Source organism: Corylus avellana, chromosome 2 (assembly GCF_965113065.1).
Source record: "Corylus avellana chromosome 2, dhCorAvel1.hap1.2, whole genome shotgun sequence".
Taxonomy (NCBI): Eukaryota; Viridiplantae; Streptophyta; class Magnoliopsida; order Fagales; family Betulaceae; genus Corylus; species Corylus avellana.
The window spans coordinates 19,075,510-19,101,114 of record NC_142491.1 but is presented as its reverse complement, the minus strand read 5'-3'; the positions used below and the strand labels follow the sequence as shown (position 1 = coordinate 19,101,114).

The window sequence follows — 25,605 nt, the reverse complement described above, 5'->3', positions numbered from 1 at the left end:
CTCGTGTTCTCTTTTAGTTTTTTAAGAGAACTTTTATTGATTTAAGTATCAGAGTGTTTTTAGCCTTCTTGAAACCCAGCGGACTTTTGATTTTGTTATTTTTTCTTTTTTGCAGGAGATTCATTGCCTATCTGACCATCTAAGAATCTGCTTAAACAAACTATTTTTTTTTTTTTTTTTAATAATCGTATTCGAAATGTATACTCGTTTGAAGTTAAGAACCTTAATCCCATTCAAATTGAATCAATTAGTTAGATGTGAAGAAATTAATAATTTAATTCTAAAAAAATAAAAAAAGAATTATTAGTAAATTTTTTTAAAAAGTCTTGCAATGTTAAAGAAGGCAACCTTTCCTTGTCCCTTCAAAACTCCACCTATCAAGTCTCCCATGACCCAAGAAAGCATATCCATTTCTTTGCTTAAACTATAAACCTTCTCGATCATTTCTCAAGCAAAAACAAACACCAATTTTGGCTTCCAACCTCATTACTTAAACCAAACAAATTCAACAAAATCCAATTTAAAATCCACCAGTAATTCCCTACCGGTCCAGTCCCCACATCCAACGGTGGTGATGGCTCACCACCACTGTCCGGTCCTGTGTCATATGTCCTAAACTCAAGGGTAGTTATCGTCATTTCTTACCCACCATGGCCCCACATATATAAGCGCAAACAATTCGACATTTTTCCGAATTACCGTTCTGTCCCTTCGTCCTCTTCCACAATCCCTCTCTCATATTCGCATTATATTCTCTTAACAGGACCTCTTCGTTTAAAAAACGACAACGTATTCTCCCCTTCTTTCTCCTTCTTCGTCTTCGTCTTCGTCCTCCGCAATCTCTCGGAGTTCAAATTCTCCGATTCCAACAGGTAATCTTCTAAAAGATCTTGAATCCAGATATCAGGTCGTCTTAAAGCTCAACAATTGCTGTTTTCTTTCGTTCGTTGTAAATTTAATTTCAGCTTTTTTTTTTTTTTTTTTTTGTTTAAATGTTTTTATTTTACGTGGATTTGAGCTGGTACGGGTGGATTTTTGGTTGGATGATTGGTTCGCTTGCTAGATTTTGAGCTACACCAGGGCTCTTGTAGCTGGATTAAAAAGAATTTTTTATTTTTATTTTTATTTTTTGGTTTTTATTTTTTATTTTATATTGATTGTATTATGTTGTATCTGATTCGACTGTTTGGTTTGTGATCAATTTTGGTTATCAATATTGTGAATGCATGGGGTTTACTGGGGATCTTGATTACGTGGTTGTGTGGTGGAGTGGCATGAATCTGATAAGATTGTGGCTTTTTATTATGTGGTGGATGAAAAACTATGTGTTTTGGTTTAGTGGCTTTGACATTTAGCTCTGGTTTTTGTTGTAAATTTAAATGTGGAGATAAGTGGTTGATAGTGAATGCATAGGTGTTCTTATGGTAAAAAGAAAAGAAAAGAAAACTGCGGTATCTCTCTGAGTTGATAGTTGACAGAAGGGATTTTTTTTTTTTTTTTGGTTCGTTCTTTAAGATTGCCCATTAAGTAATAGGTAAAGCTCTCATTATGCTTAGAGTCTAGACGTGAAGGGAAATTAATTGATATTTAGATTCCTTAATTGCAATAGCTTATTTTCCATTGAATGCCTCTGATTTTGCTGGGTGTTTTTATGCTTAGGGAAGGGACGGAAAGAATTGCAAACTCTTTTAAGAATGCAGACAGTGATATATTGGTTGTGTGGATGGATTTTTTGTTACATGATGAATTTGGGTTGAACAGTATGATTGGGAATAGTAGTCTGACCTTATTCTTATTATTGTTGTCAGATGGCAAGTGAACAATATGACACTGTTTGTAAAGTTGATGAGCCCACCACAAGTGCTCATTATGATAATTCTTCAAACCAAGGTGGCTCTACCACAAGTGGGCTTGTTTGTGATCCAAGTATAGATAGTGAAAGCAATGAAGTTTGCAAACCTAATGACGCTGCCAGTAACACACATAATATTCCATATATTTATCGGCAAGATGTTGTGAAGAGCAATCGCAGCAGTATGATTGGGATAGTGACTGAAGTTGCTGGTGACACAGATTCGGATAGCAGCATCACTGATGATGAGGATGACGACGGTGATGACGGTGATGACGGCGATGATGATGGTGGTGGTGAAAATGAGGAAGAAGGTGGTGATGGAAATGGAAATGGCAATGGCAATGGCAATGGCAATGGCGATGGCGATTGGAATAGAGGTGGTGGTAAGAGTACTTCTCTTCCAGCAGACCAGCTTCGAGTACTTTGGATGGATGAAACTGAGTTGGCCGAGAATGTTAATGATGTAACGGTTCTTGATCGTGGATTCTTACATGGGGATTATGTTGCTGCTTCTTCGGATCCAACTGGGCAAGTGGGTGTTGTGGTGGATGTGAATATCTATGTTGATTTGTTAGCTCCTGATCGATCCATCATAAAATATGTTTCATCCAAAGACTTGAAACGCATAAGGGATTTCACTGTGGGTGACTATGTGGTCCTTGGTCCTTGGCTAGGTAGAATTGATGATGTTTTAGATAATGTGACTGTGTTGTTTGATGATGGTTCTGTGTGTAAAGTTCCAAAAGCTGAGCCACTGCGTCTAAAACCAATTTCAAAGAATATCCTTGAAGATGGTCATTTTCCTTACTATCCTGGCCAGCGCGTAAGAGCCAGTTCTTCATCAGTTTTCAAGAATTCCAGGTGGCTATCGGGCTTGTGGAAAGCTAATCGGTTGGAAGGTACTGTTACAAAGGTTACAGTTGGATCAGTATTTATTTATTGGATAGCATCTGCTGGCTATGGACCAGATTCTTCGACTGCTCCCGCTGAAGAGCAGAGTCCAAAGAACTTAAAACTCTTGTCTTGTTTTGCACATGCCAATTGGAAATTGGGTGACTGGTGTCTTCTTCCCTCATCGGCACTTTCATCCTCCGTTCGGTCAGACAATGGATTACCAAAATCAGAACTTCATGATTCGATCAACAGCGAATTAGATTCTACTCAAATGGGAAGCGGGTGTGATTCTGAAGAGGTTTCATTGGAGGAATCAAATGAAAATAATGAATCCTTGGATCTTGATCCTGTTGCTGCTGTGGATGGAAATGATAGAAATGTTCAAGTTGATGAGCCTGAGTTTAGCTCTTGTGGTAGTTCATTGTCAGTTTCTAAGGATCCTGTCCATGAATCTTTGCCTCTTCATCGCAAGAAGATCCGAAAAGTTGTGGTTAGGAGGGACAAGAAAGCTCGAAGGAAAGAGGAAAGTTTTGAAAGAGCCCTTTCAATTGTCAATACTAGGACAAAGGTTGATGTGGCATGGCAGGATGGAACAACAGGATGTGGGCTGGATTCAACGAGTTTGATTCCAATTGATAGTCCAGGTGATCATGAATTTGTTGCCGAGCAGTATGTCGTGGAGAAGGCCTCTGATGATGGTGATGATGCTGGTGAAGGCAGGCGTGTCGGGGTTGTGAAAAGTGTTAATGCCAAGGAGCGAACAGCTTGTGTGAGGTGGTTAAAGCCGGTTGCCCGGGCAGAAGATCCTCGAGAGTTTGACAAGGAGGAAGTAGTAAGCGTGTATGAGTTGGAGGGACACTCGGATTATGATTACTGCTATGGGGATGTTGTTGTTCGGTTGTCTCCAGTTTCTATTTCTGTAGAAACAGCTAATTGTGTGGATTCTATTGAGGAACCGAAACAGCAAAATGGACCAAATGAGGTGAAACGGGATATGAAAAAGCGCTCAGGGGGTAAAAAAGTGGATGATGCATCTGGAAATAAAGCTTCTGATGGCTTCTCAGATCTCTCTTGGGTTGGGCATATAACTGGCCTTAGGAATGGTGATATTGAAGTTACATGGGCTGATGGGATGGTTTCAACGGTATATTACCTGCCTAATAATACTATTTCCTTCTTCATTTTTTTTCTTTATGAATGAAAAAGAAACTTAAATAGTCTGTTTCCTCTAGTCTTGTATCTAACACTATGCTTGATCAGTGACTTTGATTTAATAAATCTATAACATAACTACTGCACATTTTTTACCTCCCTTTGCCATCATAGAAGGGAAAGAATAAAGGTTATTTTATCCCAGATTTGAATGATATTATTTATGTAAATTAGAGGTGAAAATATCTGGTAGCTACCTAAAATGTCTAAGTCTGAACAAATGGGGTGTTAATTATGTTACATAAACCTCAAGAGAGTATCAGAGATAAGTGTAGAAGCCTCATGCGAGGTGTCTCAAATGGTCTGTTTGTTGCTTGATAGATGGAGGGGGGATAATGTAATTTCTAACGACTGTTTGGGTCGGAGATAAAATTGTTGTGATATTGTAACTTTATCTTCTTTGTTTTATTTGCTTAGCCATAACTAGCAGCTTAAAGTGGGAATCATTTCATAGTGCACTGAACTCATACATTCCATCATACGATGGTTTTGGAATTATTTCCTTTCCCCTTCTTGCGGAAGAGTTCTCACGGTGGTTGATTAATTATTTGAATATTTTGTGTGCTGTTAGGTTGGACCTCAAGCAATATACGTTGTTGGTCGAGATGATGATGATGAATCAATTGCTGCTGGGAGTGAAGTTAGTGACGATGCTGCTAGTTGGGAAACGGTTAATGATGATGAGATGGACACCCTTGAGAATGCTCAAGAGGTTTGTTTCTGTTCAGAACATTAGTATGCATGTCATTCAACTTTGTTTACTGTCTGTTAGAAAGGTCTGGCAAAGAAACTAGTATCTGCGATTCTCATGCTGGGATGGGACTTGTTATTCAAAAGGACATCTAGATCAGGATTCACAAAAAGGGATTTGGCAAAATTGTACCATGGCCATTCCTGTCCTAACTTTGATAATGCTACTTGGTGATCTTCAAGATCTTAACTACTGACATTCATTTTAAATGAATTTTTTAGAGTAATAGATTGGATGGTTGAGTACATATTAGGAAACAAAATCTCAATTCTTATTCGGAGGTGGGAATATCATATAGTCCATTCCTATTCTTGATGATTGCCACATATACATAATTTTTTTTTTTTTTTTTTTTGACATGTCCGCACAAAGTGGGGGGGGGGGAAGGGGGATTCGAACTAGTAACCTCCACTTCATTAAGTGTGGTCCCAATTATCCACATATACATAATTGGATTCTATTCTTCTGCCATGCATGCATATACACTGTAGTGCATGTCATCTATTTTGTTGAATGAGTGAATGATGCAAGTCAATGATGTTCAGGAAGATGGGTTGCAGAATGCCAACTACATAAATTCTGACCCAGAAGAAAGTGGAGAGAATTCTGGCAGAAATTCAGCACTGGCAGTTCCCTTGGCTGCATTTCGGTTTGTTACAAGACTGGCCACTGGAATGTTCTCACGAGCACAAAAGAATTTAGATCCAAGCTGTTTGGATTCCAAAGTTGAAAATGAGCTTGAATCCCAGCAGATGACAAAAATTTCTGAGGGAAAAGATTCTAGTGATGAGTCTAGCTCTCAGAAATCAAAATTCACTGATTGTTGTGGTAGGGAAACTAAAGAAGAGGTTGTCCCTGAGGCCCAAGAATTGCTTGAAGCAGCGGAAGCTTTATGCAACTTGAGGACTGAAGAATCAAATGCTCCAGCATGTTCAGGGGGTGACACTTGCAGTTTCAAACACTTCGATATAGCTAAAGATCCCTTGGACCATTATTTCCTTGGTGCATATGGACAGGTAAATGCCTTTTTAATTTTTTCTATTGGGTCTCATCCTTGATATCTGGAATATGTTACAATGTTATTTCAGTTCATTCTATTGGCATTGTGGTAAAACTTCCTTATTTTAGTTGGATCTTACATGCATCATCTTCAAATGTGCATGGATACATTTTTGATAAGTAAATCAATCTCAATAAATAGCGCAAAGAGACGCAACCCAAGCACACAGGATGTATACAAGAGATACCCCCAACTAAGGAGAAAAAGAAGAACATAAGTCCAAAAATTCAGTAAAACTAGAAAAGTGGGGAATATTGTACGCTGCCATCCAAAAACCTCTTTATTCCGTCTTGTCAGATCCCTTTTTAAGGCTTTCAATTTGCGCACAAGAGTGAAGCTAGGGGAGCCCTGAAAACTATAGGACATCCACCATTGTTTCAAGATAAATGCTACAGTCACTCCTAAGTCCTTACTTCCAAGTGTACATTCCTTGATGTAGTAGTGAAAATCATCATTAGATTTTAGATGAACCACCATTAGCTTTTTAATCCAATGTTGATTTTCACCGCCGTGTCGAGGAGTGCGCACTTGGGAGTATGGACTTAAGAGTGTATGTAGTAGCATTTCTCTTGTTTCAATTGTTCCACAAATCCCTCTGACTTCAACCATGTATTCTCAAACTTAAAATATTGACTGCTCCTAACTGCAACGCCACAATGAAGCAACAAAGGGAAGCGATCTGATAAAATTCTAGGGAGTCTCTTCTGGAAAACATCAAGAAATTGAGCTTCCCAATCAGGAGAGGGATATATTATAGAATTTTTTAAAAAATAAAAATAAAAAAAATAAAGGCACCCAATGGACTTAGAATGCGTGAGCTTACCATCCATCTCATTCTCATTGGGGGAAGAAGTGCTATTCGAGTTAGAGCTCATTGGCCATATGTTATAAAATAAAAACAAGAAACTTGCATATGGATATATTGAGAGCAGTAACTAGGAAACTACAAGCTTAGGAGCTATGGAAATTTGAAACTAGAAAATGAATGTTTAGTTATCAAGAGAAGAAGGGGGAATAAAAACCAACATGCAGGTAGGTGCATTTGACAATTTAAAAACCTTTCGACAGTAAAGTTGTGTTTAAAGTTTACTATTGTCATTCTGGCTCTAGCAATTGGTTTAAGCATTTTTATTGCATAATGTTTGTAAGCAAACTACATTTTTTTTTTACAAGTTTAATGTCCCTGCATAGTTGTTCAGTTATTACTCTCATACAAACAAGGATCTTTTTTTTTTTTTTTTTTTTTTTTTTTTTTGTGTTTTGGACTTTTCTCCAAATGTATGTCACTTGCAGAATAACAATGGAAGAAGGTGGTTTAAGAAGGTTCAACAAGATTGGAGCATCCTTCAGAATAATCTCCCTGGTAAGCAATACTTCAGTATATCAAATTGTATAATATCTTATGAGATTTTGATAATTATGTCCTATTTTAGCAACTCTTGGTTTTAACTGACAAATTTTTAACAGACACAATCTATGTACGAGTTTATGAAGATCGAATGGATCTCTTCAGGGCAGTTATAGTTGGGGCATATGGGACGCCTTACCAAGATGGCCTCTTCTTCTTTGATTTTCACCTTCCACCAGAATACCCGGATGTTCCACCTGTAAGAAACACTGATGTTAATATTAGTTCTATCTTGGTCTAGAAGCTATGCTTACTGATTGTTTGAGCCGATCGCAAACATTTCCAGTGTCCTTAACGCAAACAAGTGGTGTCTATCTGTTCTCTCACTAAGTCTTTGATGTGCAGACAGCATACTATCATTCTGGCGGCTGGCGGATTAATCCAAATTTATATGAGGAAGGCAAGGTGTGCCTTAGCCTTTTAAATACTTGGACTGGCAAAGGAAATGAAGTTTGGGATCCAAAGTCTTCTAGCATCCTCCAAGTGCTTGTTTCACTCCAGGGGTTAGTGCTAAATTCTAAGCCATATTTTAATGAAGCTGGGTATGACAAGCAGATTGGGACAGCTGAAGGAGAGAAAAATTCATTGTCATACAATGAGAATACTTTCTTGCTAAACTGCAAGACAATGATGTATCTTATGAGGAAGCTCCCCAAGGTAATATATCACATTTCCGTATTCAATTTTACTTTTCCTCAGTTTGAATTGTCTCCTTTCCTATTAATTATCATATATATGCTATTTGCCAAATTCTTGTCCACAAAGGTTCATCTACACCTACCCTTCAAGTCGCAATTGTCACATCTGTACTTTATTTCAAAAATCATGGGTGGAGATCAAACCTTGTGTAGATAATATTTATAGTAGGTGATCTCCAGAAGCACCACCTAGCTTTCATTATTTTTCCCTCTTTGTTTTCTTGCTAAGCAAGATGGTAGATCTATTTTGCTTAAACTGTCATTCTACCTTGCCACCAAATGGCAATTTTATTCTTGTTTGCTGATGTGCCTTAGGCATGGTATCCTATGCTTGCAATTTATTGCGTTAGTGGTGTTGTTGATCCATGTGTGCATGCTCCCTGATTTTGGTTAGAATCTGCTGCCGAGTTTGGTGAAACCTGCAACAATATTATTAACAATCGGCTGTATATTCAAATGACATAGTAGAGATAGGTAACTTTATGCATGGGTAAAGGCATTATATTAAGTCACACGCTAACTGCAGTGGGATCTTTAATTCTTTAATTACAAAATATAGTGGCATTATGTGGATAAACAATTGGATGCTTCCCATTTGTTCTTTAATTGCATTGAGGCATCGTTCATTGCCGAAAACACATCCTCAGTAAATACTTAAAAAATTCTCTTATTTTTCTTAGAAATCTAATATAAATTAATAAAGTATATAGTGCTGATTCTTTGGCCAACGGTAATATCACAGTTTGTTACCATCTTAATGGCTTGCGCAGGACTTTGAAGAGCTTGTGAAAGACCATTTCAGGAAGCGTGGTTATTACATCCTTAAGGCCTGTGATGCATATATGAAAGGTTACTTAATAGGCTCTCTCACTGAGGATGCCTCTGTGAGTGATAAGAGCAATTCCAGTTCAACCTCAGTTGGTTTCAAGCTAATGTTGGCAAAGATAGTGCCCAAACTTTTCTTGGCACTCAACGCAGTTGGAGCAGATTGTCAAGAATTTAAGCATCTGCAATAGTCTTAGTGTATTTGGAGGGTCAACCTCCCCCAACATCTTGGTCAAGTCAACAAGGTCAGTCTTTGATTCATTGCTCCAGCTACCCATCATCAATGTAAAGGCTTTCCATGCTTTATGAATTATTTCATTTATGTAACTTGTGATCATAAACGTTTTATATCTTGTTTGAAAGCCTTCTCTATTTTTTGGGAACTAGGGATTTTGGAGCAAAATTGCTGGTTCTCCTATTTTTTCATTAATGAAACTTTTCATCAGCTAACACAGCATATTGGGAATGATTTCATTCTTTTGGATTTGGCTCCTAACTTATTGTGTTGACACTTATTTTCAAGAGTTTTCTCTAAGATTGCAAAGGCAGTCTGGATTTTGCATTAACTGTCATTTTTGCCCTTTTTGACAATAGATGAATTGAATATTATTGAAGAAAAATTATCTTTAAATATTTTTGGATAAATTTTTCTTCCGAACCCATTATATTAAAATGACATAAATGACATGTCCTTAAAGCATATGATTCTTACACACATTTTTAATGCGTTTAACATATCACATGAATTTTATGTGAGAATCATGTACACTAAAGACAAATGTTAATTTAATATAGTTCTTTCTATTCAGTTTAGAGTAGGGGTGTCAATACGGTTACGGTTAGCGGGGTTAGCAGTTAGTGAAATAGGTAACTGCCCGCTAACCGCTTTTTCAAATTTGGGTTTTTTTGGGCCTTTTTGTGATTTTTTATTATTATAGTATTTTTTACCCTCATTTGTTTTTTGTATTTTTAGTGTCTTCTTAGGCACAATTGCTATAAAAAGAGCCCATATTGAAAAATAAAAAATATTTGACCCCAAATTTATATTTACTTGTACTTTAAAAAAAAAAATTCCTTAAATATTAAATCATAACTGGTTAACTTTTTTTAAAAAAATAAAAAATAAAAAAATAAAAAAACATATAAAAAAAGTTCAACACAACTGTCACAACATATAAAAAAAAATATATAAAAAAAGTTCAACATAACATATAAAAGAAGTTCAAATAAAACATATGATATATATGATTATATGTATTATTTGTTATTATATAATCATATGATTTAATGATCAATTCATCATGTGATATAATCATATCAATTATAGTGATAATATTATTAAAATTAGAATGATAATACATTAATACTTCAATTGTGTTTATAAGCAACACATTGTTTAATCCAATATCAATTACTTAATTTGATATTATACAAATCACATTATTATTGTACATTAAAAATATGATTCACTTGAATAAAGTATTTGAATTATCATTAAATCATATGATTAAATATGGATATTATACATTTATATTATTCATATGTAAATATGGATATTATACATTTATATTATTCATATGTATATATGTATAATTATAATTTATAACATATATAGACTTATAAGTTTATAACATTCATTGGAATTAAGTCTCTAGGTATATAATTATTGTATTAGTATGAATTGTTATACTTATGACTTATGTCATATTATATATGTATAATTTGTTATTATATAATCAAATGATTTAATGATCAATTGATCATGTAATATAATTATATAAATTATAGTGATAATATATTAATACTCAAATTGTAATTTAATTATCTAAAAAAAAATTGTGATTTAATGATCAAGTGATTATGTTATATGTATAAATATTATTATAATTATAATTATAAAAATATATTATATAAAAAGGTGGTTAGCGGTTACGGTCAGTAAACCCAATAACCTTTAACCGCTAACTGCTAGGCGGTTATTGTGGTTAGGCAGTTAAGTGGTTAGCGGGCAAATTCTAACCGCCGTATAGACACCCCTAGTTTGGAGAAAATGTTTATCTAAAAAATATTCTCAGTTTCGATTGAATGTTGATCGACCTTAATAGAAGAAAATAGCATCTTACAAACTGTTTAACGTTCTTTGTTGTAGCTTTCTTCGCTTGTTTATTGGAAGCTAAAATCAAACTAATTGTGTAAATTAAAGTATGTGGTATTGGTTATCTATTTGCATGAGAGTCACACAGGCTAGTCACCAGGTCACTTGTTCAATCCAACGGGCCATCAATGGACAAATTCTAAATATGAAATGCCAAGAAAAGCATGGATGCTGCCATATAAGCAGTAAGCAAGGGATTGGAATTTCCAGCAATTGTGAAAGAATCTATATGATATTTGTCTGCCCAAATAAGTTTTGGGCTATCTAATCACTTATTCATGTAGATAGCTTCTATTTAGCTCTTTCACAATTACTGTACAAATTGATGGAGAGATCCTAATCCGTAAGCAACAATCATCATCCTTATATAGTTTGAGGAATTGTAGGATGGGAGATTGCAGGTGATTTGATCCAAAAAAAAAAAAAAAAACACAACCTTGCAGCGTGTATAAATGTACAAAACTATTCATAACCTCTTCACCCCTTCTCTCTTTCTCTATGGTTTTATAGGAGAGATTACTTATGGCCATATATATATATATATATATAGAGAGAGAGAGAGAGAGAGAGAGAGAGGAAAAGTTAGAAAAAAAAAAAAGAAAAGGTATTAGATTAATAAAACAAGTTAATAATGTTGCCCCAAAAAACTTTAAAATATTGGTGATATATCATATTTTGTTGATCCCCTTCAATGGTGTTGTTATTAATCTTATTAATAAATTTAAAATCATGAAAGGAGGAACATTTTTCTTTTTCTTTTTTCTTAACCTTTCATTCTGGATGTAGGCAAGATTTAATATAAAATCATTGGTATAGCAGCAAATGTCCTTACCGAATTTTTTTTTTTTTTTTGACATGTCTGTACAAGGGAAGAAAAGGGAGATAGTGATTTGAACTATTAACTTCTGCCGATTAAGCTATCCTTTAGGGACAGCCAAACCTTTTTATATGCATTGCATGAGAGAAACAAAAGCTACCTCTCTAATTGAGTTTTAACATTAATTTTTCTGACTGAGTTTTAACATTACAAAATTAAGATTTTTTAGTGTATCGCAAATAACAATCTTGGTCTTTCTTTTCCAAAGAATTTTTTTTTCTTGGGTCAATTATTTTGTGATATTAAGCTGCACATAATTACCAATAACCAAAAGATAATGCTCTTTGGAACCTAATATTATAAATCCTACTGAAGCAAATGGCAGTGCTCCAATTCCATAGCACACAAGTTAAGGACAAAATTTAGAGAAAAATAAACAAATCAGTTTAATGAAAAAAAAAAAAAAAAAAAAAAAAACTAATAGGGCATAAACTCGTTTTATTCAATTGTTTTTTCAACTGAGTTCATTCTTCCGCAGCATTGGGTTTAATTCTAATTTTACTGTATATTTAGAAGAATTTCAAGGTTCCGTGATGTTAACATTATCACTTTCAGAGGCATCCCCATTTCCATTAAACTTCTTCTTTGAGTTTCAAACAGACGTGTGTTGGTTGAATTTATTTCAAGTAATATATTCTCTTTTGGTTATAGCAACCAAACAAAACATGAAAATCAGATACGCTTGCAAACTGTACCAAGAAAGTCAACCACCTAAGCTAGGTAGAAAGACATTCATATTCATACTTCTGGGGCCTCTGTCTATGAAATTTCTTTGACAATTTTTTTTTTTTTTTTGTGATCTCATTTCCATTTTGTCTTTTAAGAATGGACAAGATCAACAACCACCTAAATAGGTCATATTGAAGAGAACAGAATAACAAAGGCTATTACGTTAGATTTACATCATATTCCGAAAGAGTAATTCAATCGGTTAAACACTACGCCTAATGAAGTGGAGATCATTGGTTCGACTCTCCACTTCCCCTCTCATTGGGGACAAAAAATTACTTACAAAAAAACATATAGATTTACATCCTGATGGTATCAAAGGTAGGATAAAGCAGCAAATGCTAGCATGATCAAGAAAAACCAACACGTCATACAAAAACCAGCTAATGGTGAAAAATGAACCTAAAGCATCATGATTCACAATCAAACACAACATCTGAAGAAAAAAAAAAGGATTCATAAAGGAAAAGCAAACTAAATCTTTGCTGGACATTCTTAACTAAAACACATAATGTGTCGACTACAAGAGCATATTATTATCTATAGGGCCTAGTGTTCAATCGCACTTAGTGGCACTAAAGGTCAATTTGTCAGAGCAACAGATTTTAGACAAGAACACTTTGTCATGTATCAAGCAAGTTCTATATAGGTCTAAACAATATATAAAATGAACTAAACAATTTAACATTTTCTGCAGGACAATGCTATATTCAGTGCAAGGCCAAGATCTGCAGTATCTGCTTAAAGGTATTGTCACTCAATTTGAGTGCAATGAATGTAATTATTGTAAGAGAACAACAGCTCTTAAAAGATCAAGTAATTTTTTTACAAATAGAGTGCAATGATTGTAATTATGAAGTTTTACATTGGTATCATGATATAAATGTGAGACCTTTATTATTTCTGTTCATATGAATCCAAACTAGTTAAGATCCCCGGCTTCTTTTCTAAAATATCAAGGGACCTAATCACTCCAAACTTCCAGCCTCTCTGATGCAGTGTCTTGAGCAAAAATTGCAGTCTTAAATCCCTCAATGCCATTAACATCTACATGAAAGCATGCTGTCCATCTTCTAATGCTTTCCAACTTAAGTAACACGGCATTTATCATTGGCATGATGGCATCAAATTTTGTTTGTTTCCTATCTATCTAGACACTTGAACCAATTCGCCGTATGCCCTTCATTATAGCACTTGTAGATGCTTTTTTCCCTCTTCTTTTTAAGAAAGACACAAAGATAATCTTCATTTGTTTCAAGCACACTCAATCTGAATAGTTCCAAGTGCTAAAGGGTTCAAATCTAAAACATAAAGTATCTAAATTTTAGTTAGTAAGAAACAAATTTATGTTAGCTATACATCCGCACACCTTAACATTTTTTTACCACAACTACAGAACCAATAATATCTCAGCATGACTAGGAGCATCTGGATAGCCAGACATCCTACGCAATAGAAACCAACAGCGCAATTGAACATAAAAAAACTACGAAGCTGATTGATTCTTTAAGAGGTAAATCACTCTTTCAAGGTAAGCATTTCAGAGATAAAAAAAAAGTAATAACACCGACATTCACTCTCAATTTTATTTCTTTCCTTTTTTGTTTTCCTCTCTGCAACAAAAAAGAATTTGATTAAGTAATGTAAACTCTTGATCCAATTTCACGTGGATGAAGCATTGCAGGCACATGCCCAAATCCATAAAGGCCATTATCAATTTCTATTTTTTCCCAATGAACACAGACAATTAACAAAAACGAAAATTCTTGAAGACCCAGAAAAGAGCAACAAAAATTTAAAAAGAAAAATCATACATTGGTCTTTATAATCTTCCTCCGAGCCAAGAACCTCGCCACCGGAGGTGTAAGCGCGATGGTAATCGGAACCCGAAGCGGAAACAGAGCCTTGTTGCACAGCACAGCCAGCGCCAGAGCCCCACCACTCGAGGCCGCGAGCTCGGCCGTCCGATTCCGCTTCTTCTCCTTCTCCTCGATCAGCACCGTCGAATGGGTCTTCTCCTCCTCCTTCACAAACCCATCAGAGGATGAAGAAGTCTCAGGTTGTGGAGCGTTTTCCTCGCCGGTGACGCCACCCATGTGGAGTTTTTGGAGGATGGACTCCACGTCGACGTTGCTCTTGATGGCGACGTAGAGGCCGGATATGGAGGCGGCGGAGACCGAGAAGTGGACCCCGAGTGCCACCTTCCCGTACTTCTTTAGGAACTCGCGGAATCGCCCACTACCGCCCATGAATGCTGCCATTGTTGGGTCAAGAAAATGGGGAATAGGGTTTTTGTTGGGGTTTTGACCCTCTGAGCTTTGTATGTTCGGGGAGAAATAAGGTGGACTTTACTGACCTGGATAAAATTCTGATTATTTAATCAAATTTGAAAATAATAATTGAGATTTAAGAAATTTTAATAATTAAATCTTTAAAATTTATAAAAAAAAATCCTCATCTGACTTATTTATAGAATTAAAAGGGAAGAAAAAGTGAGAAAGGTTAAGAAAATTGATTAATATATATAGCTTATAAATATAATATATATAAAGATGATTTGGAGATTTTGTAATCTATCCATCTTCTAAATATAAGATGCTGAAAAAGAAAGTAAAATGGCATCATCTAAGAGCATCTCTAACGGGTGCTCTAAAGAAAAGCTAATGCTATTTAGTATTCATTTTCTTTTCTCCTTCAATTCATATTTAGATTAGTTTTAATCGTGTATACATATAACTTAAAAAAATAAAAAATAAATAAATAAAAACACTAAATTTAGTCTTTAGGTTTTTATGTGATTTCAATTTAATCACTAGGTTTTAAATTTCGACAATTAGGTTTCTAGGTTTTTCTCTGATTTCAAATAAGTCTCAACATCAACTTATTGTTTAATTAATTAGCAATATGTCATGTGCCACTTGAATAGTCATGTGCAAAGTTGGTCAGTCACCTCTCTTTTTTAATTTTATTCATATTTTTTTAGTTTGGTGCAAAAATTAGAATTGAATCAAAATTATGAAAAACCTCATATATATTCTTTTTCAAACTCATTAAAAAAAAAAAAAAAAAACTTTAAATAAAATGAGTGGCCAACCACCGATTGGGGTGGTCGGCCACCCACAGAAGCGGCCACCCTCGACGACCCACAGGTTGGCTGCAGCCACCCCCGATGACTCGCGGGGTGGCCGTAGCCACCCCAAAATGCGACGAGGGTGGTCGCACCACCCCTAGATGGCACCCCCGAGGTGTCTGGGGGTGGTGTGACCACCCCCAACCTCTTTTGTGGGTGGCTGACCACCCATTGGCCACCCACTTTATTTTTTATTTTTTTATTTTGTTTTAAGTTTAAAATTGTCTTTAAACAAAAAAAAAAAAATTATATAGGTATTTTTGAAATGCATTTAATTCCTTTAAGGATTAGCTAAGCCACTTATTTTTGAGTGGCTTTAACTAATCATGTGTGTATGAAATTAGTAGTCCTATAGGAATAAACTATTCTCAGAAATAGTGTGTTACCAAACAAATTAATAGTTATACTTAGGATTAGCTAGTTCATTTTAATGGTCTATTTCGCAAACCAAACGGGACCTTATAGACTAAATTAAATTGCATGAAGGGATTAAATTTGATTTTCCCAAAATTTTAACTATAAATATATATATCTACTAATTAAACACAATTTGGATCATTCTTGTACTTATATGTGGACTCTGTATTTTGCAGTTCATGTAGGGACATATATAGTCCCACAAGTGTATATGGTCTTAGAATGCATTTTGCCCTACAATTTTGTTGGTCAAATGGGTGCTTTAAAACAAATTGCAAAAATACCCCGTTTGATATATATAAAGAAAAAATAATTTTTTTAATAGTTAACAAGGGAAGCATTTTTAAAACGGAATTTTAAAGACATGATCACATTTTTAAACAAAAACAATACTCTTTTACATATTTTACCAAACGCTTAATTGAGTTTTTAAAAATCACGTTGTCATTAATTGCGTTATGAAATTGCTATTTTCTTCTAACCGCTAAACAAAATGGACACATGGTCACAAGCTTAGTTTCGTATGAATTATTTAGTTTGGCCCATTTACAGTGACTGAGGACTAAAATAGAAGATCCAATTCACTCCTTGATTTCTTATTGGGGGGGCCCTGTTCACAAATGTCAAAGTGAAACTCCTGATCCAAACGGGAGGATCCACCAGAATCTGTGTAAAGTAAAACCCTCTCTCCTTATGATAAAGCACCCCCAAAAAAATCAATTTCTTTGTTGCCAAGCAGCATAGATTATATGTAAGAAACTTCACTAAAAGTTATATTATATATGTATCTTTTGTGTGAAGTTTCTTCTACCATCATTTCTGGACAGGGTGTCCATCCATCAATTGCTTTAGGGCTGAAAACTCCAATCTCCATTAGCCATATGCCTAAAGGGATTGGTGGGCCACCTCCTCTCATCTACCCCTCAAAGATGGACACATGTCTTCTTCGTTTCAAATAAAACTGATAATATCTATTTTATAGTCAGAATTTAATGTTGTTGCATCTAATGATATAGATGATTCTACATTAATTTTTTAAAAGACGTGTCAATATTGACTTCATATAAATCGTTAAATGTACAAATTTTAAATTTTGATCATAAAATTAATACTCAAGATCTTATGCCCTTCGGAGCTAGCTATGAAATTTATCTATAAGATAAGAGAAAAATAAAACATAAGAGATTTGGGGTGGCTGACTTTACAAGTTAGAAGCCTACATCTAACATTGAATAATGCCCTAAGGGCTACAAAATCTTCATTGTAAATGGTTGTATTACATTATGTGATATTAATTTATAGAGAAACCAAGGTGTGAAAAATAAGGTCAAAGAAAAATATAAATCAACCTAATAAAGAAACTTTTAGGGTGACTTCTACGCAAAATGGTTCATGTTGAGAGGGTTTTTGGTGGAGCTATTAGATTGCTTGATGGGGACTTAAGTGTGCCACATTGAATTGCACCCAATAAAGACTCATGGTGTTTCTTGATAAGTCTAATCATTGTAAGAAAATTTCCAATAAAGTGTGGCTCATATCTCACATGAGTTTCTAAAAACCTGTTTAGAATTGTGTTTGAGAAATAGAGCTTTTAAGTAAAAAAGCGCTTTTAAGTAAAGCTGTTTTGGTCATTTTTAGGCTTTTTGGACCTTTAAAAGCGCTTTTAATTCTTTTACCAAACGAATATTTTTTTCTTTAAACGGATTTTTTGAATGTTAAAAACACTTTTAGACTCCTCAAACGCAATCCCAAACAGGCCCTAAGTGTGTTTAATTTTTTTGTTTTTGTTTTTGTTTATTTGTTTGTTTGTTTTTTTTGTTTTATATTCAATTAAGTGTGATTTAATTAATTACAAATTTAGGGTGTTTAATTAGTAATTTATTCCCAACAAGGAATTACTTGTGGAATCAAAATTAGAACTAATCTTTATTCTAATTCTTATTCTTTGATGGGGAAAATACATTTTACCCTCTGAACTATCCACACATTTGCATTTTGGCCTCCAATGTTTAAAAAGTGACACTTGACCCCCCCTTCCAAACTTCCAAATTGTTGCAATTCGACCATTCGGATTTTTTTTTTTTCCAAAATGCCACCATCCCAAGTTAAAAAAAAAAAAAAAATTAAAAATTAAAAATTTACAAATTAAGGGGTGGCTGGCCACCCCAGTTGGGCCTAAGGGTGGCTTCGGCCACCTCAGACCGGACACCTCTTTTTTTTAAAAAAAAAAAAAAAAAAAACTTCGGATGGGGGCATTTTGAGAAAAAGAAAAAAAAAAAAAAAAAAAAGTCAGAATGGTCGAATTGCAACAATTTGAAAGTTTGGGGGGTTAAAGTGTCACTTTTTAAATATTGGAGATTAAAGTGCAAATGGGTGAATAGTTCATGGAGTAAAATGTATTTTCCCCTTCTTTGATGTGAAAAATAAATAAGGTAAATTTTTATTAAAAGTCATTGGCCATCTATAAATAAAACATATGTCTTCCATCAACTAGGCATTAAGTAGGCATAAATCATAAGATACATCTCTTCTAAATCATTGTTTCACTTCTTTCTTTGTTGAACAAACATGGCTAAAGGTAATTCTGAATCATTTCCGTTACATATTTTTAATTTTTAATTTTTATTTTTTATTTTTAACAATCATTTAGGCTCGTTTGTTGCTTGAGGACTTGATAATTCATGTCCAAGAAATTTGGGGTGCCTCCACAACTGCACCAGCTCCTTTACTTTCTATAAGATATGCAAATTTGGGGTCTACTCTCGCATGCACAATGTTTAATATTGTATAATAAATACCATAGAAATGATTTGTATCGAGTTGGATACATGTTACTCGTCTTCTGAATGATTATGAAATAAGCAAAGCATCCAGACTCGACCACAAATGGTCCAGATCGAAGGCAAAAGTAAAGATCTATCCACCCCCACTATCCCACCATGACAGAAAATGTCTTTATTCCTATAATGTTTCATTGACAAACTACTCTGAATTAAAGACTGAAACCCATTAATTTTCTCTACAAGTTACATTTCTTTCATGCATTCAAAGCTATGGAAGAAGCCATGCTCTCCAAATATTGCAGCTACTTGATTATGATCCTCATGGTGATCAACTTTTTGTTTCTGAAGGGTTCTACTGCTTCTTCTGAGGTTTATACAGTTGGTGATGAAGAAGAGTGGAATGATGGGAAGGATTTTGTCTCATGGTCTCAGAAATACAATTTTAGTGTTGGTGATGTTCTTCGTATGTATCCCTTCCCTTCTATCTTTCTATGCTTGTCTTTGATATTTGGTTTGCGATTTTAAAACGTGCGATTTTTAGAAATACAGTTAAGTGTTTGATAAAACTGCAGTTTAGCATTTAGCACGCTCGCAAACGATCGATACATTCAAATGGAGTCATATTGTGCAGGTTTTAAATATGTGAAGGGGCAACATAATGCTTATGAAGTTAGGGAAGCAACCTATAGATCATGTGATGCAAGCTCTGGAGTGTTGGCAAAGTATGAGAGTGGAGACGATCAAGTGAAGCTCAGCCAAGCAAAGAAGTATTGGTTCATTTGCATTGTCCCCGGCCATTGCCTTGGGGGAATGAGGTTTGGCATTGATGTTAAAGAAGCAAGTGCTGCATCAACCAGCACACAAATGGAGGCATCTCCACCACTCAATTCTTGTAAAAGTTATGCACCTCTAAGATGGAGAATGGGAATATTTATTCACATTTTTGCATTTGGAATATTACTAGGATTTGATTTTTGAGGCAAAATCGAGTCACATTGGGAATATATCTATCAATATTTTCCTCCCTTTTTACTCTAATGGGTAGTTTCCCCCCCCCCCCCCCCCCCCCCCCCCTAAACTTTCTCTCTTTTGTTGTCTAAGCCACTTGCATTAATTAATTAGAGGAAAAGCAATGATGGGGCTTCCATTCAAAGCCAAGTAATATACCCTATTGGATTAACTAAAGCAAGGTTGGATGCCTCCTTATTATAGTTTGAATCAAGTGAGAATCATTAATTATTCAAGATATAGTTGGTCAGGCAAAGGTGCACTTGGCCGTCTATGAAGTTGAGTAACACGTGGATCACTATGTAGTAGGCTAATGTGGTAAGTATTACATAAATTACTACATCAAATATTTGTAAACACTGTAAGTATTATATGAACTATCAAGTGAATACTTCATATTTTAGTGGTTAACGTGACAAGTGTCGTATGATCAATTTGTAGTAAAAACTATAGTAATTTAAATTTAGCATCACTCTCTATGGCTACGGGCTTTTGAAGAACGACATTACTCAGGCACACTATTGGATTGAAATCAAACCTTAGAGTAATTTCTTAAACGTCAACACAAATCCCTTAAATTTATGTCAACACATCATGTCTATTACAAAAGCTTGTAGAAAGTGTCCACAGAAGGTGATAAGTATAAGCTCTGTGGGGAAAGAAACAAGTTTGAATTAGTGCTTTTCATTATATATATATAGAAGCAACTAGTTATGAAGATGGTGTAAGTGGTGGTGGTAGGAACTAGCACAGTGGTTGTGAAGGTGGTGGTGGTTATGATGATACTCGGTGTTGCTGCAATTATCTGATGCTTTAGCCATCTCCGGCCACCCTCTGGATGGGTTTCGTGTTAGCTCAAGCAAGGACTCCCTCACATGATCAGCTTGAACTACTTCACTGTCCCTTTTCTGCTAACACATACAAAATACATACATGAGAAACCACAATGACTCATTTCACTAGTTACAATTTGAGTACGTTAATCACCGCTTATCTCAAAAGTTAATGAGCGGTGATTAAACATTGTATCAGAGCCAATATTTCAAGTTAGAATATTGGTTTTACAATTTATCTCATATTTCAAATAGAACAATTCACGTGTTGTTTGATCTCACACGTAAGGGAGAGTGTTAAAAGTATTATTTAATGAAATTATTAAATTTACCATTTTGTATAAGTTTAAGTTTTAGAGGAAACTTACCTCCACTTTGAAAACATTAGACACAAGGCCTCTGAAGCTTGTGACATTTACATTTGTTACTTCTAGTCCCAGAGAGTTCAAAGCCTCCATTAATCTCACAAATCCACCAGGCTTGTGCTCGCAGAATACCTTCACAAAGAACTCATTCCCATCTATCTGAGCCACTTCCACTTGCACCTATAGTTGTCCCATTCCTTTTTCTCATGAAGAAATCAAAGAAAACAGAATTCCAAGCTAAGGACAAAAGAATTGAAGAACAGTAATTAGATACCTCCATCTGTTGTGTCTTGTCATTAGTACTTTCTGACTCCTGGTTTTGTTTCGAGACACTGCCATTTCCTCCCCCATGAATGCCATTTGGAGCTTTATCATGTTCACATTTATGCCCAAGGTTAATTCCATTTTGGTTTAGATTTTCCTGTTGGACATTATGGTGGTTGCCACTACTCACTGTGTTTCTGCCTCCTTCATCATCTGAATGCTCTTCAAGCTCATCTTGGAGGTCTTTGGCTTGCTTCTGCAACTCCTTCACAAATTCAATTGCATCCCCCAGGATAGAAGCCCTATCCAACTGAACATGCAGAGGCGGCGTTAGATTTTTCACCATCATTATAAGAAGTTTGAGTACTAATGCTTTTCAATAGACTATTATACGACTGCCATTGATAATGTGATAGTAAAAATTAGCCTCACATCTTCCCAATTGCATATTCAAGAAGTTTTCGTGAGAGCGTGGTATAAATAAGAAACTTCAACATACAATGACTTCTCAAATATTCTAGTTCTTCTTATCATGAACCAAGCAAAGGGTTAAAGATTTATTACCTTAGAAATCTTAGGAACCAAAGCCCGGAGGGCATAGAGCCTATCATTAAGTTTCTTTCTTCTCTTCCTTTCAGCAACAAGGTTTTTCGATTGAGGCCCCTTTCCAGTCCTTCGCCTATACTTTGCATCATCCTCATCATCAAACTGATCACTGCAATCCGATATTGAATCTGTTCTTCCAGTCTCATGTTTGATCGAATCCTTATCATTTCCAACGGCCTGCTGCTCCTTGTTTAACAATGGCTCCATAAACTGCATATGCATGTTAGATGAACTGCTCCCCATGGGCTGCTGTAATATATCCATCTCTGTGTGTTCATGATTCTGATCAGTGGCAGATTTAAATGGGTGGATTGGTTTGTCAGAAATGAATGAATTGTTTGATCCTTCATAATACATGTCGTTCTTAGTACTACTTCTGTCTTCAGAAGTGTAATTAAATTGCTGAAGGAAGTTCATTGGAGAATCACACAAGCGGATTCGGTCAACAGAGATGTCATATGGTAGATTCAGATTTTCTAATGGTGTTGCAGGTGAAATTGGTAGCTGGAAATGGTTGTTGGGATCCTTTTGATCATTTACAACAACATTGAAGCTTGTATCCATGCTGCTTGAGTTGATGAGGGCCTCCTGCTCCATTGAAATGTTGCATTGGGCTGTGATAAGATCAATCACATGCTGATCTTCAGCAACCTGCAGTAGTTGAAATTAGTTTACATATACTCTCTTAAGAAGATAGTGATCATGAAAAGATGATATTCTTTAATTAGATTATAATTAAACAAAAAAAAAAGGGTAATCCATATATAATAATATTGCTCATGTGAAACGGCCGTAGAGCACAAATTAATGTTTTTGTATTTGCAAAGTTCATGTTGAAGAAATGTAAGGAAGGTGTTAAGTAAGAAACATATATCATACGTGTTTAGTAGCAAACAGCTCAATAACTCCTCCTGCCAATGGAATCAAAACCCTAGTACCAACAGGTTCCTGCAAATGTGAAAATCACCATAAGATTCAAAATTTAATAACAATTTTTATTGCCATGTTAAGGAATGTGCAGTTGGGAGTGATTATATAGCATTTCTCTTTCCTTTTTTTTTTTTTCTTTTTAAGGGGGGATAATCACCTGTAGAACACTTGGTTCTGTTGCATTAATACTTGAGAAGTTTAACCAACTGGGTTGGTGTGATATCAAGGTCTGTGCATAAATTCTGTTCAAGGACACACCCTTGATTAGATTAAAAACACTTTGAATTGTGGGAAAAAAAAGAGAGTTTGAAATAATAATAAACATATGGCTGATAAATAAATGAATGACTAGATGATACCCAGAATCCAGCGGCATGGAAGAAGGCAGTTGAGCTAGAAGGTCACAAGATTTGGTTCTTGGATGCTGAAACATGGTATCCCTGCATGGAAGGACAGGAGAAACAGGAAAAAGAAGTTCTCCAGCATTTTGGTTGTTGTCAGTACTCCCAGCACAAGAACACTCAATCCACTCAATAAACCTGAAACAAATTATTGAAGTCAGAGACAGAGAGAGTAAGAGAGAGAATGAGATTATAGGTAGTTTCTCTTTACCTTTGGTCTTCACTCAATTTCCACATAACACAATAATCCCAACCTTTCAAACCAACAAGGGGTCTTAGCCTCTCCATTAAGCTTTGCATAATGAAGTTCATGTTTCCTGCAATAGTTTAAACAAAGAAATTGTTGAAAAATGGAATTGCAAATGCTAATAGAATCCTCAGAAAAGAAAAAGAAAAATCCTAATAGAATCCCAGTATGTCAGCAAATAAAAAAGATAACATAAAAATTCATCAGAAAGCTTTTTGTGGCTAGCATGTGTGTGTTTGTCTGTGTAAAGCATATAACAGAATCAAACAATTTGAGGGTGACACAGAGAGAGAGAGAGAGAGAGAGAGAGAGAGAGAGAGACCTGGCAGAAAACAGTACCCCCTCTTACTTCCAAGACCTCTTTTTGCTGAACAAAGAAAGAAAAACAAAAGAAGAATGCAACAAGCTACAAAAAAGATGCAGAAAAAACAAAAGCACATATCCATACAAACTTCAGTTGATAGCAATAGTTAACTGCAGCATCATCCAAGCTTAGACAACACCCACCTCATCCCAAAACACCCATCTCAGCAAGCTGAAAAGCAACAGAGAATGTTATCTTCTTTTGGAGCTTTTGAATGAAGAAGAAACAAAGAATACAACAATCAACCCACCCTTATTTTGGTTTCTCTTTCATATATATATATATATATATGGATCTTGGGCTGTTACATTGGTAGGTAAACTGCAGCCCATGCATGAGAAAGAGACTTTTATTTTCAATTTTTTGTTAAGTAAGAGAACTTAGTTCATAATTACCCCTCTAACTCTCATCTTTTTTGCAATGTCCTTATAATGTTTTAATTTTTGCAATATTCCCATTTTGCGACTCAAAATAATAATTTAACTTTTCATATGATAAAAAAAATTATTATTATTTTGAGTCGTGAAAGGAAAACATTGCAACCCCAATAATAGATTGAGGAAATATTGAAAAAATTGAAACATCCAAACCATTGCAAAAATATTTGATAGTTAGAGAAATTAATTAATAGATATAGTTTTCCAACTAAATAATAGAGAGAGAATAGGTGAGTTGGTAATGATGGGATCAGGGGCATATTGCATGACCTAAGATTACGTACAAAACCCTAACTACCTTACAAAGTCTTTCATTCGTTTTGGTCAGTCTATTCTTTCATGTCTCAACTACTCTATACCTTCGACCAAAAAAAAAAAAAAAAAAATGGAAGCTATGCATCAGCAATTCCTTGGAGACAAGGAAAGTGTTTGGGGCTAGGTTGTCCCCCATTCTCATGAAAAGGTAGTAACCCTTAATTTCATCATCTATCTCCTATCACCCACACCCTTAATTGTGGATGACATTTGTTTTACAGTCTTACTAGTTAGCTAGAGATGGCTTACTCTAAATTAGCCTTGGAAATCTACCCTCAAATGTGCTCGATATATATATATATATATATTAATTAGATGGGCCTCACTTATTGAAAGAGGTTTGACGATAAAGTGTAGTGTAGTGGGTCGTATAATCAACAAATATAAAATCTTTCACAAAACCAAAAAAAATCCAAGGTTTTGAGGGAAAATAGAAATTAAAAAAAAAAAAAAATCACCCTTGATGAATTTCTTATTAAAAAAATAAGATAAACGTACAACATAAATTGGTGGCAACATCATCCTTATTAAGCTTATATAGAAAATATGGTCGCATCTGTGAAAAACAAGAGACAAAAATACCCTATGGCAACTCGGTCAACTAATCAGTTAACAATCTTGATCAATGAAGTTGCTTTTTATTTCGGAAAAAACCCTAATCAGTCATTCTCGATCGACTGAGTGTCTAGGGTTTTTGTATGGAGACCTGATGCAACATTCTCAGTCAATCGAGCATCTACCGAGGGATCTATAGAGCTTCTAGAAACAACTTTTTGTATTTCTCTTGAGATGTTGGAATTTAGAAATATTCATGAAATATGAATTTATAACCCTTTGAACAAGCTTTCAAACACCACCAAGAGTTTTTAAGTTCAAAGAAGTTTGGGAAAACTACACTTTACCTCCCCCCCTCCTCCCTCCAAAAGTTTGGGGCGATTTTTAATTCGACCTCCAATGTTTCAATTTTTGCAATGCACCCCCAAAACTTTCAAATTTTTGCAATTCGACCAATTTTATTCCAAAATTCTCATATTGCCCATA

At 35.1% G+C, this 25,605-nt stretch overlaps 4 protein-coding genes across 5 annotated transcripts; 2 read left to right on the top strand and 2 right to left on the bottom strand.

Annotated features, from left to right (window-relative positions):
• The first annotated feature begins 733 nt into the window (after window positions 1-733).
• Window positions 734-13,374, top strand: UBC23 (ubiquitin-conjugating enzyme 23). Of its 2 annotated transcripts, XR_015911413.1 has the most exons (9): window positions 734-872; window positions 1,809-3,893; window positions 4,533-4,673; window positions 5,258-5,728; window positions 7,066-7,135; window positions 7,240-7,379; window positions 7,526-7,837; window positions 8,649-8,948; window positions 13,162-13,374. XR_015911413.1 is itself a non-coding variant. In XM_059594866.2 (8 exons), exons 2-8 carry the CDS (start codon window positions 1,809-1,811, stop codon window positions 8,892-8,894), a joined length of 3,465 nt encoding a protein of 1,154 aa, XP_059450849.2. In that variant the 5' UTR covers window positions 734-872; the 3' UTR covers window positions 8,895-9,172. The 2 variants fall into 2 exon arrangements, 1 of the variants encoding a protein (XP_059450849.2); XM_059594866.2 differs by lacking the exon at window positions 13,162-13,374 and having other exon boundaries at window positions 8,649-9,172.
• A 785-nt stretch (window positions 13,375-14,159) lies between these two features.
• On the bottom strand, window positions 14,160-14,794 carry LOC132167249 (transmembrane protein, putative (DUF1279)). Its single transcript, XM_059578160.2, has one exon. The coding sequence runs from the start codon at window positions 14,723-14,725 to the stop codon at window positions 14,273-14,275; it is 453 nt and encodes a 150-aa protein (XP_059434143.2). The 5' UTR covers window positions 14,726-14,794; the 3' UTR covers window positions 14,160-14,272.
• A 4,255-nt stretch (window positions 14,795-19,049) lies between these two features.
• LOC132169977 (chemocyanin-like) lies at window positions 19,050-19,772 on the top strand. Its single transcript, XM_059580913.2, has 2 exons — window positions 19,050-19,257; window positions 19,426-19,772. Exons 1-2 carry the CDS (start codon window positions 19,065-19,067, stop codon window positions 19,770-19,772), a joined length of 540 nt encoding a protein of 179 aa, XP_059436896.2. The 5' UTR covers window positions 19,050-19,064.
• A 616-nt stretch (window positions 19,773-20,388) lies between these two features.
• AMS (basic helix-loop-helix (bHLH) DNA-binding superfamily protein) lies at window positions 20,389-23,894 on the bottom strand. The gene is made up of 9 exons (XM_059578808.2): window positions 23,771-23,894; window positions 23,413-23,518; window positions 23,160-23,339; window positions 22,958-23,042; window positions 22,750-22,818; window positions 21,829-22,521; window positions 21,275-21,574; window positions 21,004-21,180; window positions 20,389-20,710 (listed from the first exon to the last, which is right to left on the bottom strand). The coding sequence occupies exons 1-9, from the start codon at window positions 23,892-23,894 to the stop codon at window positions 20,510-20,512; spliced, it is 1,935 nt and encodes a 644-aa protein (XP_059434791.2). The 3' UTR covers window positions 20,389-20,509.
• Window positions 23,895-25,605: the final 1,711 nt, after the last annotated feature.